The sequence below is a fragment of the Hemicordylus capensis genome, chromosome 6 (assembly GCF_027244095.1).
Source record: "Hemicordylus capensis ecotype Gifberg chromosome 6, rHemCap1.1.pri, whole genome shotgun sequence".
NCBI lineage: Eukaryota > Metazoa > Chordata > Lepidosauria > Squamata > Cordylidae > Hemicordylus > Hemicordylus capensis.
In genome coordinates, this window is record NC_069662.1 from 40,018,591 (window position 1) to 40,033,103 (window position 14,513).

A 14,513-nucleotide genomic window follows, 5' to 3' on the forward strand; every position below is an offset into this window, starting at 1 on the left:
ATGGGTTTGGGTACCCCTGAAGACTGGGCCATAGGTGAACTCTGACCTCCCAGACTCTCTGTTTTTCTTAAAGCGATGGGGTGGGGGTGGGTGAAGGGCATCTTGCCTCCTTGCTGGTGCTCCAATCGTCTGCCACCTGCAGCAACTGACTCACTGCATGGAACCCGGGCCACAATCTACTGGGGAGTTTCTTGCACAAGTCTCTTGGAAAGGCATGGGTTGCACCTGCTCTGTGTGAATTAGTGGAAGGGGGAACCATTTCCACAGGCACCAGCAAACTGAGGCTCCACCAACTGAGGCCAGCCATTATTTGGGGTTGCTACCGAGCTTCCGTCAGGTCCTATTCTGGCACACAGGCGGGGTCTACTGTCATTTGCACTGGGCTATGGAGATGGTACGAAACCCTAGGAGCCCTCTCCTACCGCTCAGAAAGGATTGCCGCTGCTTCTTGCCTTCTCAAAAATGGCAGTGGAAAGGAGACCTTTGGGTGGGGGGGAGAGGAGATCCATGTGGTGCAGGTGTCCTGCTCACCAGTGGGCTGGGACCACTCACCACAGGCAAGCAGATCTGTAGATACCCGATACCAACACATGAAGCTGCCTCATAGTAGGTCAATCCATTGGTCCATTCAGCCAAATCTTGCAGCCTTAATGTGCACGTGTGTGTATATCCACACACGCATGTACGAACCAAGAACCACCACACAGCCTCTTTCAGTGAGCTTTAGCTATGTTTAATTCTATCAGTATTGAATTGAAGATGGGGTGGATTGTGTTGGGTCAGGAGATAGTTGATGCCTTCAGGCTTTCTGGTCAGTGGGGAGCAAAAGGAACCAAAGAGAAGATTCTTCTATGTGCTTCAATAAAGGGTGGGGAGGCTCCTTTCTAACTCTTTGGTGGCCCCCCACTTCAGCCTGATTTAGAGCAACATGAATGGGGACTCAAGGACAACTATATTACAGTAAGATACCACTCCTACAAGCACTTTCAAAGCAAGATGGTCAGTCGCCTGTATTTTGAAGTTATATCTGTTGCTTCCATTCGCCTTCTTTCAGGCCAAAGGCTCCACATAGTTTCCTGGGAAGAAGCCCTCACCTTCGCTGGTCACCCCTTCACACCAGCCATCCGAATATCTCCGTGTCATGTAAATCACAGTCCCCTCTTCAAATGAGAGTTCGTTCCCCTTCTGCTGAGCGTAAGGGTAGAGGGTCACCACTGAAAGCAATGGGAAGAACAGGGAGAAAGTGTCAGTTGACTGGAACACACAGAACACAAGCTCCTCAGACCTTGTAAGGAAAGGGGAGAGGTGGAGTCAGAGGCAACCCTTTCCTGAGGCAAGGTGAGGCTGTTGCCTCAGGCAGCAGAATACTGAGGCCCTGTCAGGACAGCAAGATGGCCCCCACTAGGTGCCTGAAGCACCTTGCCTCAGACACTCTACTGCCTTGGGAACATCCAATCCAACTGATACATACTAACCTATGGAATTCATTGTCCAGACAGTTCCATGGTAGAGAAAGGCCAAAGAAGATAGAGGCTGGGTGCTACTAAAAGTGAAGGACAGACTAATCTCCATGAACCCATTTAGAAGTTCCTTTGCACAAGCCCCACTGAAGTGAAAAGCACTACCGTGTTCTTACTGAGCTCCTGATATTTTTGAAAATGGGATATTGTGCTTCAGGTGTCTTTATGAATATGACGGATATTTATATACTGCTTTTCAACCAAAGTTCCCAAAGTGGTTTATATACATACATACAGTAATTAATTATTTAGCTGCCTGTCCCCAAAGGGCTCACAGTCTAAAAAAGAAACACAAGACAGACACCAACAACAGCCACTGGAGGGATGCTGTGCTGGGGTTGGATAGGGCCAGTTGCTCTCCCCCTGCTAAATAAAGAGAATTGCCACATATAAAAGGTGCCTCTTTGCTTAGTTAGCAGGGTCTTTGACTCTGATAAAACTTATACGTTTTGTTTTTTAAAATCCATTACCACAGGTACTACAAATATTTATATACTGCAAAAGTTCTCAGAGCAGTTTACATAGAAAAATAAATAATGGCTCCCTGTCCCAAAAGGGCTGGCAGTCTAAACAGAATCAAAGGAGTAGACACCAGCAGCAACCACTGGAGGGATGCTGTGCTGAGGTTGGATAGGGTGGGTTGCTCTCTCCCTGCTTAATATAAAGAACATCACCACTTTGAAAGGTGCCTTCTTGCGCAGTTAGCAAGGATAATGTAAGATACATCCATGGAGGACCAATCCATCACAGCTGATGGCTGATTACTAGAGATGTGCACGAACCTGTTCGGAGGCCCTTTTACGGACCTCCGAACAGGTCTGAACACTGGCAGGTTCGAAAGTAGTGTGTGTGTGTGGGGGGGAGGTGTCGGACTTTAAGGGCGGCGGAGAATGCACTTACCCCTCCCTCCGCTTTCCCCCCACTGGTGCTCGGTTTTTGTAAAGTCCTTCGAGGCAGAGAGGTGCATGCGCGCCAGGTTTTTCTGGCCAAATGGACGGGGCAGCAGGGAGGTACGCTGCCGCCCTGAAGGACTTGAGTGCCAGCAGGGGGAAAGTGGAAGGAGGGGAAAGTGGAGGGAGGAGAAAGTGACCCCCCCACGCCCTTAAAGTCTGCCCCCACCGGCCTTCGATCCACCCCCACCAGGTTCCGTGCACATCCCTACTGATTACTAGCCAGAAACTTGTACAGAAGGCCTCACCTGTAAGTACTAAGTGAGTGACTACAACTAGTCCCAGAGGAAATGGGGTGTAAGAATTTGAATAGCAGAAAGCTTTGTTTTAGACCTCTTGTTTTAGAGTTCGCCCTGGGAACCACCTCTGTGTCCACTGCCAGGAGGCAGAAAGAGTGCTGAGTCAGAGGACGGTGGTAGGTCTTAAGCAAGGTACCTTTTTCCAGATAGGTATCTGGGGCCCATGGCAATTTCTCTGGAGGTGGTGGAGGAGGAAGGAGTGGAGGCCTCGGGTGTTCCAAATTAGTAAGGTCCAGTGGTGGTGGTGGTGGGGATGATGGGAAATCAAGATCTGCAAACAAACAGGCTGGTAATCAAACATGCTTATATTTGTTGATGTTTGCTTTATTTTCTGCTAGTCCAAGGAGAATAGACAGTTATGTAGGGTACTGAGGCCCTGAATATTCCCCTCCCTCACCTCATTTTTCAAGAACTAGAAGCCCTGTTTGGTCACTCACTAACTATTTATGTATTGCATTTCTATACTGCCTAATATAGAAATCACTAGGCGGAGTACAAATTAAAATATAAAATATAAAACATTTAAATTCATAAAAACAGATAGAAATCACAAATCAGGCATGTCTTCAGGGTCCTCCTAAAAGCAAACAGAGAAGGAGATGCTCTTATTTCAGCAGGAAGCACGTTCCAAAGCCCTGGGGCAGCCACAGAGAAGGCCCGGTCATGAGTCGCCACCAAACGGGTCAGTGGCAACCATAACCAGACCTCTCCAGATGATCTTAATATGTGACAGCATTCATGAAAGAGAAGGCACTCTCTTAAGTACCCTTAACCTAAGCCGTTAAGGGCTTTATAGGTAGTAACCAGTAATCCGTATTTTGTTCAGAAACATATAGGCAGCCAGTGCAGTTCTTTTAGGATCGGTGATATATGGTCCCTTCAGGTAAACCCAGAGACCAATCTGGCTGCTACATTCTGTACCAATTGTGGTTTCCAAACTACATACAAAGGCAGCCTTATGTAGAGTGCATTACAGTAGTCAAGCCTAGAGGTTACCAGCATATGTGCTGCCATTTTAACGTCATTCGTCTCCAGAAATTGACGTATCTGGCGTATCAGCCGAAGCTGATAAAAAGCACTCCTGGCCACAGCCTCAGCCTGAGAGACCAGGGAGAGTTTGGGATCCAAGAGTACTCCCAGACTATGAACCTGATCTTTTAGGGGAAGTGTAACCCCATCCAGAAAAGGCAGATCTAAACGATCTCTCGGATCCCGACCCCCTACAGACAGTACCTCCATCTTGTTTGCATTCAACTTCAGTCTGATATCTCTTATCCAGCCCATATCGCCTCCAGGCAGGCACTTAGGGCAGAGCCTCCAGGCAGGCACTTATGAGAGTTCACCAGAGATTGTCCTCATATTTGCAACAATAAGGACTAGAAACTTACTTTCGTTTTGAAACAAAAGTGAAAGACCCTCTTATTAGGTTGCTGAAACCAACACTGTACTCATGAGTTATGATCCGAGTACACCGAGCTGCTTGCCCAAGCTGATTTTGAAGCTGACTGTGTTGCAGCTCACCAGAGAGGAGCAGTGAAGGTGCATCATCCATTGTGACAGGTGGTGGCGGCGGCAATATATCTTCTTGAGTGGGAAGAGGAACATCGTCCGTTTCTGTAGGTGGAGGGAAAGCTGGTGATAAAGAGGGTAGAGGCAGTGGCGGTGGTGGTGGCGGTTCAGTTGGTGCGCTGACACCAGGGCCACCTGAGGTTCCTGTGGGGCCACTGTAATAGTCAAACAAGGAATGGTTTCAGGTTAATGCACAGTATATTGGTCAAAGTCTTCAGTTTGCTGCACATATGCAGCAGAATGAGGGGGCAGACTATATCACTTCAGACAGCAAAAGAGAGGTACCATTTTTGAATATGTACAAAAGGACACACATATGTATACTCCTCCCTGCAAGCAGAAAACTTGCATACGGAGAGCAGGCCAGGTCATTTCATCTTGATGTGCTATTTTTCTATTTGTAGGGAGGTTTTGGTTTGTTTTTAACACAGAAAGGGAGCATTCAGAACTGGTATCTCCCTCCTGACTATAAAAAGGTGACTCCAGTCTTGTAGCTAAGGCCTAGTCTACCTTTGCCAGCGAAAGAGGGGAATCGTGACATGGTAGAGTAGATTGTACCATTTCAGACAGCAGGTGGGGGGGATGCCTTTTTGTAAAATTTAATACTCCCCCATGTAACAAGCTGCTGCAAATAAAGAATTAGCAGGCAACAATTAGCTGGGTTAGAATGTTTCTCCTTGATATGCTAATGATTCACTTGCAGGCAGTTTGTTACATGGGAGAGCCTTTTTTTTTAAAATGGCATCCCCACATCTGAAATGGCATAGTCTACAACATAGCCCTCCTGTATTCTACCAAATAAAACCACAGGGCTCTGTGGATGCCAGGAGTCAAAATCGACATGACGGCACACTTTATTGCATAATGGTTCACCTCTTTCTGTGCAGACAAGGCCCTAGCCACAAGAGCCACCTTTTTATAGAGCAAACATTCTAAACCTTGAGTCCCCAAATACTGGACTACAGGCTCCCATCATCCCCAGCCACAATGGCCTGTGTGGGCTGGGGATGGTGGAAGCTGTAGTCCAACAACTGGGGACCCAAAGCTGAGGACCACTCAGCTATAAAGAGTCTGACCAAAGCTACTAAGAAGAAAGCATACACTGTTGTGAACCTCTCATCTCCCTGTCTCCAGAACCTGAAGCAAAACTGCATTTAGTTAGAGATTCACTAGCCATCCAAGGAATTCCTGGGGACAGTAGAAACATGGGAAACTGCCCAGTACCAAGTCATATCACTAGTCCAGTTTAGCTCCACACTGTCTACACTGGCAGGCAGTAGCTCTCCAAGGTTGCAGACTGGAGTCTCTCTTTCCCCCAGTCATGCTGGGGATTAAAGCTGGAACCTTCCGCATGCAAGGCAGATGAGATACAGCCTCATCCCCAAGCCAGGGTCTTGGAATCATGCTCCCAGCCCCAGCTTAGACTCAGTGGGTGGCCTTGCAGCAGGCACTTTCTCAACTTCAGGTTCTGCCTGACCCCAGCTGCCATCTATAAAATGGAAATGGTAGGGAGCAGTGTAACAAGGTTTTCCTCAAACGTTGACGACAACTCCCATAATCCTCAGTTGCAATTGCCAAATAACATCTGGGAAACACTGTTACAGAGAACACTGGTAGGGAGATACTAAAAAAGAATGACATCAAGTGGTCATTGGAATGCACTTCCAAATGACCAAAGGCATACAATGAATTTTCGAATGGCAAATAGAACACATTCACCCAAGGTGGTTAGTTGCTTACTCAGTAGCTTTTAGGTCCAGAGCAGACAAAACCTTGGCTCTCAGCCATAATTTATTGTGGCAGGGGATGATGGGAGTTGTAGTTCAACAACAGCTGGAGTGCCACAGTTTTGCTACCCCTGCATTAGGTACTGAATCCAAATGGCCAAAGAGAAAAGCAGGCTGGAATGTGGCTGGAGAGCGCAAGTGCATTCCAGCGGCCAATAGATGTTATTCTTCTACTTGGCTCCTGATAGGGACATATCACTCGAAGGAGGAGTAAAAGGAGGATTGTGAAGCACTTTCAACAATTACAAGGACTGTTTTGCCATTTTATCACCCTTCTAGCATAACTTCTTATGCAGGGTAGTATTTGTAGTTTTTATTTATAGAGATGGGGAACAATAATTCTTATTTATAGAGATGGGGAACAATAATTCTAAATGCTGATCTTGCTTGGAGCAGGACTCCCTTGGAACATAACATGATTTTTAGCCTGCTTTCAAAAGAGAAGGAAGTTTATAAGATCACTATGTCCATGTGTGTATTCCACCTAACAACATTTTTATTTACAGTCAAGTACAAACCAAATTCACAGTTCACAAATTCACCAAGTACAAACCAAATTCACAGTTCATCCAAGGGGCCCTGGGGGTCTTGTGTGTGTGTGGCTGATTTGCCATCTTGAAACAAGATGGCAACCCCTGAAAGTATAAACAACATCCCTTTATAATCCATGTGCTGACAAACAAAATCCACAGCATGTGGGAGGGGTGTCCAAGGTCAGAGTCACCATGTTAAAAGCAGCAAAAAGCAGGCTTCTTTAGTTCTACTTAGAACTACTTGTGAAGCTACTTGAACAGACTGCAACCAATGCTGTGAATATCAATGAAGATTTCCCCCTTCCATCTTCCCTTCTGCTAGGATACTGAGATCCCAGGGGTGGTACCTCAAAGATGACGATGATGAGGCCGCTGAGAGTTTGCCATCTGGGATGACAGGTGGCCGTATTGGCTCTGGGACCCGCTGGCTTCTCCTAAACCAAAGAGACATGGATCATATATGAGTTTTGCTTATGAAGAGGCAGGATTAATATGTAACAGGATTAAATTCTTCAATTTCACTGGACTATCAAGAGCTTTATCCATACAGTTGGGTCTCCTCGAACTCCCTTTTAGGGGCTCAGCTCTCTCTTATTCTGAAATTCTAAAATTTCATAGACAGGGTAAGGAATATTCCATTATCATTATACTTCCATAAGCCACAACAACAATCGAGGTTGAGAAACTGAACTTTTGATTGAAGAGTTTATAAATGAAATCAAATATGATACAAAGTCATACATGAAAATGTAACAGGAAATCCAGACAGAGGAATTGGCAGAACCCTGCATTGTCTATAGTCTATTGGAATATCCTGTTGTTTATGATGAAGATGTCCAAGTCACAGATGACAGGTCTTTCAATGACAAATTCACAGATGACAGGTCTTTCAATGGCTACTAGTCTGGTGGCTATAGGTCACCCTCCAGCTTCAGAGGCAAAATGACTCTGAATACCAGTTGCAGGGGAGCAACAGCAGGAGAGAGGGTGTGCCCTCAGCTCTTGCCTGTGGGCTTCTCAGGGGCATCTGGTGGGCCACTGTGTGAAACAGGATGCTGGACTAGATAGGCCTTTGGCCTTGTCTAGCAGGGCTGTTCTGATGTTCTCTGAAGAGGGGGCATGTGGGGACAGGAAGATTATATGCCTATGACCTGGGAGAAAAGGACTGGGAAGGGCTACACTTCCCAGCACTCTGTGCACACCTTCCAGTATGGTGCAGGGCCTCAAGAGTGCTCAGGAGTAACAGCCGGAGAAAGGGCACGCCCTCAACTCCAGCCTGTAGGCTTCCCAGGGGCATCTGGTGGGCCACTGTGTGAAACAGGATGCTGGAGTAGATAGGCCTTGGGCCTTGTCCAGCAGGGCTGTTCTCATGTTCTTAAGCACACAACTGTGTGAGGAGCCCCAGGGGTGTGTGCCATGGACATGGAAAGGATGGCTGTTGTGCTGGTAAGACATCTTAGTTGATTAATCAGTCAAAGCTATATGAATCTGAATGTGGATAAAACCATACTTCTGAAGTAAATCTCTCTCTCTATTTAATACACTTCTACCCTGCCATTTGAGTGCAATACACCCCAAGGCAGCTTGGAAAAGTTAATTAAAAGTATCACAGGCACACCCCAATATAAAAACATTTTTTAAAACAACATTTTAGGTGATGCATGTGTGTATCACCACAGGAACTATTTTAAAAGAGGAATTCTTTCCTTTTTTAGAGAAATGGAATCTTTTTCTAAGATTCTACCTTCAATCTGCATTTTTGATGTACCAATTAAAATTAAGGTTTTTAAATGTGTGGCCTAATTAACCAGGAGCACCTTCTTAGTAAAAAAAAAATCATTTAATTTAACCAATTAGTTGACCAAGTGTTGCAGCATTAATGAAAGGTTATTTTCCAAGTTGGAGGGGTGGGGGTGGGGGACAACCTTTGGAAAACAGTTGGGTGTGCCAGAGGGTCAGATAAGCTTTTCTGGTTATACTGCCTCTAAATGATGCAACCTCACCCAAGGCTCCCAGAAGACTGCGATGCTGATGTCTTGGTTCCTCTTCGGGCCAGAGTTCCCGTTCTGGCCAACTGTGTGTTTTGATCCTAAGAAAGATGTTAGAGGGGAAATAGGTGAGAGAGAGAAAATCCAATCTGCATACTGTACACGGGTACACTAGAACTACTTTCTCCCATGTTCTAGGGGTTTTGTTGTTGTTTTTTTCCTTGCAAGGAATTTATACACTGAAGACATTCAGAGAAACCTACCACTGGATTTCCCAAGGAATACAGTATTTAATATTATTGCTTTGTGACACCTTCATGGACTACTAGATTCTACTTCCATCAGATTTATGAAAGATCCGCAATTGGCAGGTGTATATTTATTTACATTTATAGCCCGCTCTTCCTCTAAGGAGCCCAAAACCTATACACACACCCTTATGGGGCAAGGCATATGTTCCAGGGCCGAGGTCACACAGGCAGCAAATCAAGTTTTAATTGATAGGCTTTAAGTTCCCAATTAGAGTAGAAATACAATTTTGTACAATTTTGGCAACTTTTTTGCAACTTGAACTTAACTTAAATAATGGAGTCAACTGGCCATGTGAAGTTGTAGATGTCTAGCAGGACTGTGGATTTTCTGGGCAGAGCGCAAATGAATAGGAACAAAGGAAGCTGCCATATACCGAGTCAGACCATTGGTCCATCTCGCTCAGTATTGTCTATACTATTGACTAGCAGCAGCTTCTCCAAGGTTGCAGGCAGGAGTCTCTCTCAGCCCTATCTTGGAGATGCCAGGGAGGGAACTTGGAACCTTCTGCATGCAAGCATCCAGATGCTCTTCCCAGTGGCCCCATCGCCTGAGGGGAATATCTTACAGTGCTCACACATGTAGCCTCCCATTCAAATGTAAATGAGGTCAACCCCTGCTTAGCAAAGGGGGCAATTCATGCTTGCTACCACAAGACCAGCTCTTTCCATTCTTCCAAGTTTAGCGACAGAACACCAAATTAGAACCCTCCCATCCACAGACGTGTACCTTTAGAAAATCTGGGTCAAGTCTTTAGCCCTCCCCGTCCCTCGACTTTGCTTGCCCGACTTTGCTTGCTGAGCTGAAGTGATGCATCAACAAAGACCAGCAAAAGTCTTGCAAGGCGCCTGCTGTGGCAGTAGCCTCGGCTGCTGTGAGAACACCGCCGGGAAAGCAGACGCCAGCGTGGGAACAGAAAGCTCACACAGAGCTCCCTCCCTCTCTGTTCAAAATATCTCTACCTCAGTTTCAGACGCTTGCGGTTTTGATCGGCTGCGATGGCTAGCCACAGCTGACAGCCCAAGTTTCGTTTTATCCTAAACGTTGCTTGCAAAGCAGGAAGGAAGGACTGCTTATAGTCACATTGTTACGGCTGCAACATTTTCATATTCCGAATTTAGAAATGAATTGCTCCCACAAAAAGAAAACAAATGGTTAAGATCTGTAGACGTGTGCACGGAGTGGTGGGGGTGGGAGAATAGTTGTTTTGAAAGAAGATATGTCATATCCACCAACATTTCACACTCACATCCCAATTCTTACACACCGAGGCCTCTCCACCACCATCCGTACACATTGATGGACATTACACATCTTCTTCGTGCTATATTTCTTTCCTCTGCAAAAGCCGATCCTTCACCGGCTTAAAAGCCAAGGTGACATTTGTTCGTTGGGTTTAAAATGTGCTATATTGGGCAGCAGCAATATAGGAAGATGCTGAAAGGTCTCATAGGAACATAGGAAACTGCCATATACTGAGTCAGACCATTGGTCTATCTAGCTCAGTATTGTCTTTACAGACTGGCAATGGCTTCTCCAAGGTTGCAGGCAGGAGTCTCTCTCAGCCCTATCTTGGAGAAGCCCGGGAGGGAACTTGAAACCTTCTGCTCTTCCCAGAGTGGCTTCATCCCCTGAGGGGAATATCTTGCAGTGCTCACACATCTCATCTCACACTGCGCGGGAGGAGGCAATGGTCAACCCCTCCTGTATTCTACCAAAGACAACCACAGGGCTCTGTGGTCGCCAGGAGTCGACACCGATTCGAAGACACACTTTACCTTTACAAACACAAAACTTCTTATTATAGTCTATCAAAGTTCCAAATGCACAGCTGCAGTGAAACTACAAATTCTGTATGGTCTGGTGTCTCTGTGACCATGCATATGCCAGAGCAGAGTCCTTCGTTGTAAGGCCCGACGGCCAGTGGTGGCCCCCATCAACCCTAAGAGCCAGCGTGGTGTAGTGGTTAGAGTGGTGGACTAGGACCGGGGAGACCCGAGTTCAAATCCCCATTCAGCCATGAAAACTAGCTGGGTGACTCTGGGCCGGTCACGTCTCTCTCAGCCTAACCTACTTCACAGGGTTGTTGTGAAAGAGAAACTCAAGTATGTAGTACACCGCTCTGGGCTCCTTGGAGGAAGAGCGGGATATAAATGTAAAAATTAATTAATTAATTAATTAAGAAGAAGAAGTGCGGCTTCCTAACATTGCTTACTGGGCCTGTGTAAAGCTTTAGCCAAAGCTGAATACTCTGCACAGTCTTCCTGTCCTGGCACTATACGGAGAGGAGCTATCTCACTGTGTACTTTACCCAGCACCAGTGGTACTCTTTTAAGGGAAACTGAGCCCGCTTGAGCCCCTGCACCATCTTGGAAGGCATGCACAGAGTGCTGGGAAGTGTCGCCCTTCCTGGTGCTTTCCTCTTAGAGCTCTTAAGAGAGGTCTTAGCCTCCCTTAAAGGGCCCTCCCAGCACTGAGAAAAGCACAGCACGATGCAGAGACTAGTTCAATGGGAAATGGCTCCCACATGGGTGGGTTTTTTGCCGAAGGGGCTGCCAAAATATTGAAGATCACTGCACTAAAGACACAATGCACTTCCACTTCAGAGATTTAACTCCTATAGCCCCATGGGACAGGGGTGAACCTCAAAGAATGGGGATGCCTCCTAAATCTCATGTGGCATTTTTGTGGTATTACTCCATTAAGCAGCTTCCATTTGGTAGTGTTGCAGGTTTTTCCCCCTATCTGACCTGAAGTAGTTGGTTTTAAAAACCTGCTGAAAGATTTACATTTCCCTGGCAGAGCAAGAAGTCTCTGGCATTGGTTGAAGTGATTATGACATCAGGCCTGCTCAACTTCCCTGTTCTCTCTTGCAGTGTGAAGATATTAGAGCTGGTTTTATAACTCAAAAATCCTCCTCCCTAAAAAAAACCAAAATAACAAAAACCACAAACCACCATTATATGGCAGTATAGGGAGAACTATATTTATTTCATTTTTCTTCCCCTTTTAAACAAAAATGGGATGGAGCTACTGTGTGGAGGAGCATACAGTGGCTGGTCAATAAACCCAGCTTCTTTTGTCTTTAGCCCTGTAAACAGATGAGAAGAGTTTCTGTCAGGAGCAGTGAAATCTGGATGCCCCAGGGATGGAGAAATGTCTTGAACAGGGCTGCTCTACTTCGGCCCTCCTGCAGATGTTGACCTACAACTCCCATAATCCCTGAGTATTGGCCACTGTGGCTGGGGGTCATGGGAGCTGTAGTCCAAAAACAGCTGGGGGGGCTATGTTGAGCAGGCCTGGTCTTGAAAATAAAGGGCAACTATTACATTTACATGGTTAACTTGTGTCTCTGGGGCCTGTTCTCCTTTAACATAGGCCTCAGTTCCTTAGCTGTGATTGCTTCTATCTGAGAGTGGCCTCCTCCTCCTTCTTGCCTCAGAACTGCTAGGTCTCAGTGCTCCTTTTTGGCTTTTATCACTCTCCAACCTTGTATCTCATAAAGGGGAGGGGCTGTTAAGAGGGCCCAGAGACCCCAGGACTTGGGACAGTTGCATGACAGGCAGGCATTCAATAGGTGCAACTTTACCTAGCATAATAGGGTTGAAGCAGCACCTGTTTATATCTTCTGCCTGTACTTCAGCTGCATGACAGTCAGAATTTCAATGGGCGCAGTTCCAGTCTCCAGATGGTGGGGGAAGCTCTACCTACTGAATTTCTGCCTGCCATTCAACTATTAGACACAGAGTTCCGGGCAAGATGGAACCAAATAATGTTTCAACTATTAAGATGATCATGCTTTGCATGTTATTAGTCCTCATGAGGATGACAAGTCCTCTAATTTAAAGAATATGGGAAAAGAAGCCCCCCCCCTTTTTTTGGTCACCAAAACAGGAGACAAGTACAAATCAGACTAGAAAGAAATATATTGTGTTGGGGGAAGAGAGGCTGCTGTTTCCAAAGCAAGTGGGTTGATTAAGTCAAAGTTTGGTTCCTCTTGCTCTTATGTGTGTTCGTTTTGGACTGAGTATGCTCTCTGACTCTGGGCTCAGGAGAAAAGCTAATACACTGAAATGAAGTTATTTGCTTTTCAGAAATGTTTGACCAGAATTGAAATGAGAGCACAAAAAAGGGAGGCAGGGGTTGTAAACAGGAGATTCTACACACAAGTTTCAGAGACTAGGAGTCAGTAGTTGAAAAAGCAGATGCTCCCACCTCCAGGTTCCTTTCCCCAGATGGACACATTCGACCACAGAAAGTCCTTCCCAAGATGCTGGTTTCTCCTCCTTCAGAAACACAGTCAATATATTCCGTATTTTCCCTGTCATCACGAGAATTAAGCAATTTCCTCCCAATCCACTTTAATTATTCTTCCAACTCAAAACTAATTTATTCATTTATTTTATTTATATACCACTCAGCCAAAAATGGCTTAGGACGGTTCACCATCATTATATCCTAATGAGGATATGATGCTCATCATGCATGTTCTGTTCTCATTAGTTTTGTTTAAAAGAAGAAGCATTGCTCTGCGGTGAATTAAAAAGACTAAACTTTTCCACCGAGTGAGGAAGTGCTTGGAGACTTGCTGTCTGCTGTTGAGTTTCTATCTCTATACATGTCATCAAATCTTCTAGGGAAGCCAAACCAGTTTCTCACATCAAGACCTGAGCTAATCAGACATGCCACTCCAGAAAGTGCAGCAAGCAATTAGGCCAGCCAAACTGATTAATAAAAATATTGATTATTGCTTTTGTTGTTTATAGTAGTATGCAGAGGGTGCTTTTCTACATGGCAAGCGGCCCCATATAACACACATTTCTAACCCTGCCAACTAGGCAAAGAAGCACTTTCTAAACTGGTCTCCCAGTGGAAGTACAAGTTTCCAGCATAGCTAGCCACCCTTCCAGTGGTTGTTGCCAGTGTCTCCCTTGTCTTTTTAAGACTGTGAGTCTTTTTGGGATAAGGAAAAAAATTTTCCATTCCTTTTGCTCTGTAAACCGCTTTGAGAACTTTTTCTGTTGAAAAGCAGTATATTTAATTTTATTTATTTATTTTTACATTTTCAATCCTCCAAGGAGCCCAGAGCGGTGTACTACATACTTCAGTTTCTCCTCACAACAACCCTGTGAAGTAGGTTAGGCTGAGAGAGAAGTGACTGGCCCAGAGTCACCCAGCAAGTATCATGGCTGAATGGGGGTTTGAACCCGAGTCTCCCCGGTCCTAGTCCAGCACCCTAACCACTACACCACACTGAAGAATATATAAATATTCTTAAACAACGCCAACAATAAATACCAATAAGAAGTTGTTCTGCTGCTGCTGCTGCTGCTGCTGCTGGAGGACACCTGGTCTTGTGGTAGCAAGCATGACTTGTCCCCTTAGCTAAGCAGGGTCCACCCTGGTTGTTCCCTCCCTGGCATCTCCAAGAAAGGGCTGAGAGAGATTCCTGCCTGCAACCTTGGATAAGTCGCTGCCAGTCGGTGTAGACAATACTGAGCTAGATAGACCAATGGTCTGACTCAGTATATGGCAACTTCCTATGTTCCTATGCTTAG

At 45.7% G+C, this 14,513-nt stretch overlaps 1 protein-coding gene across 8 annotated transcripts in view; it reads right to left on the reverse strand.

Moving 5' to 3' along the window:
• Positions 1–717: 717 nt before the first annotated feature.
• Positions 718–14,513, reverse strand: part of ABI3 (ABI family member 3) — a 57,406-nt gene continuing 43,610 nt past the window's right edge. For 7 of the 8 annotated variants that reach the window (XM_053261796.1, XM_053261788.1, XM_053261794.1 and 4 more), the window contains 5 exons: positions 8,662–8,747; positions 7,006–7,092; positions 4,291–4,493; positions 2,906–3,040; positions 718–1,214 (listed from right to left, as the gene is read on the reverse strand). In XM_053261796.1, the coding sequence (XP_053117771.1) occupies positions 1,051–1,214; positions 2,906–3,040; positions 4,291–4,493; positions 7,006–7,092; positions 8,662–8,747 (675 nt within the window). In that variant the 3' untranslated portion in view covers positions 718–1,050. The remainder of the gene's footprint in view (positions 1,215–2,905; positions 3,041–4,290; positions 4,494–7,005; positions 7,093–8,661; positions 8,748–14,513) is intronic. The other variant, XM_053261795.1, reaches the window with a different exon arrangement.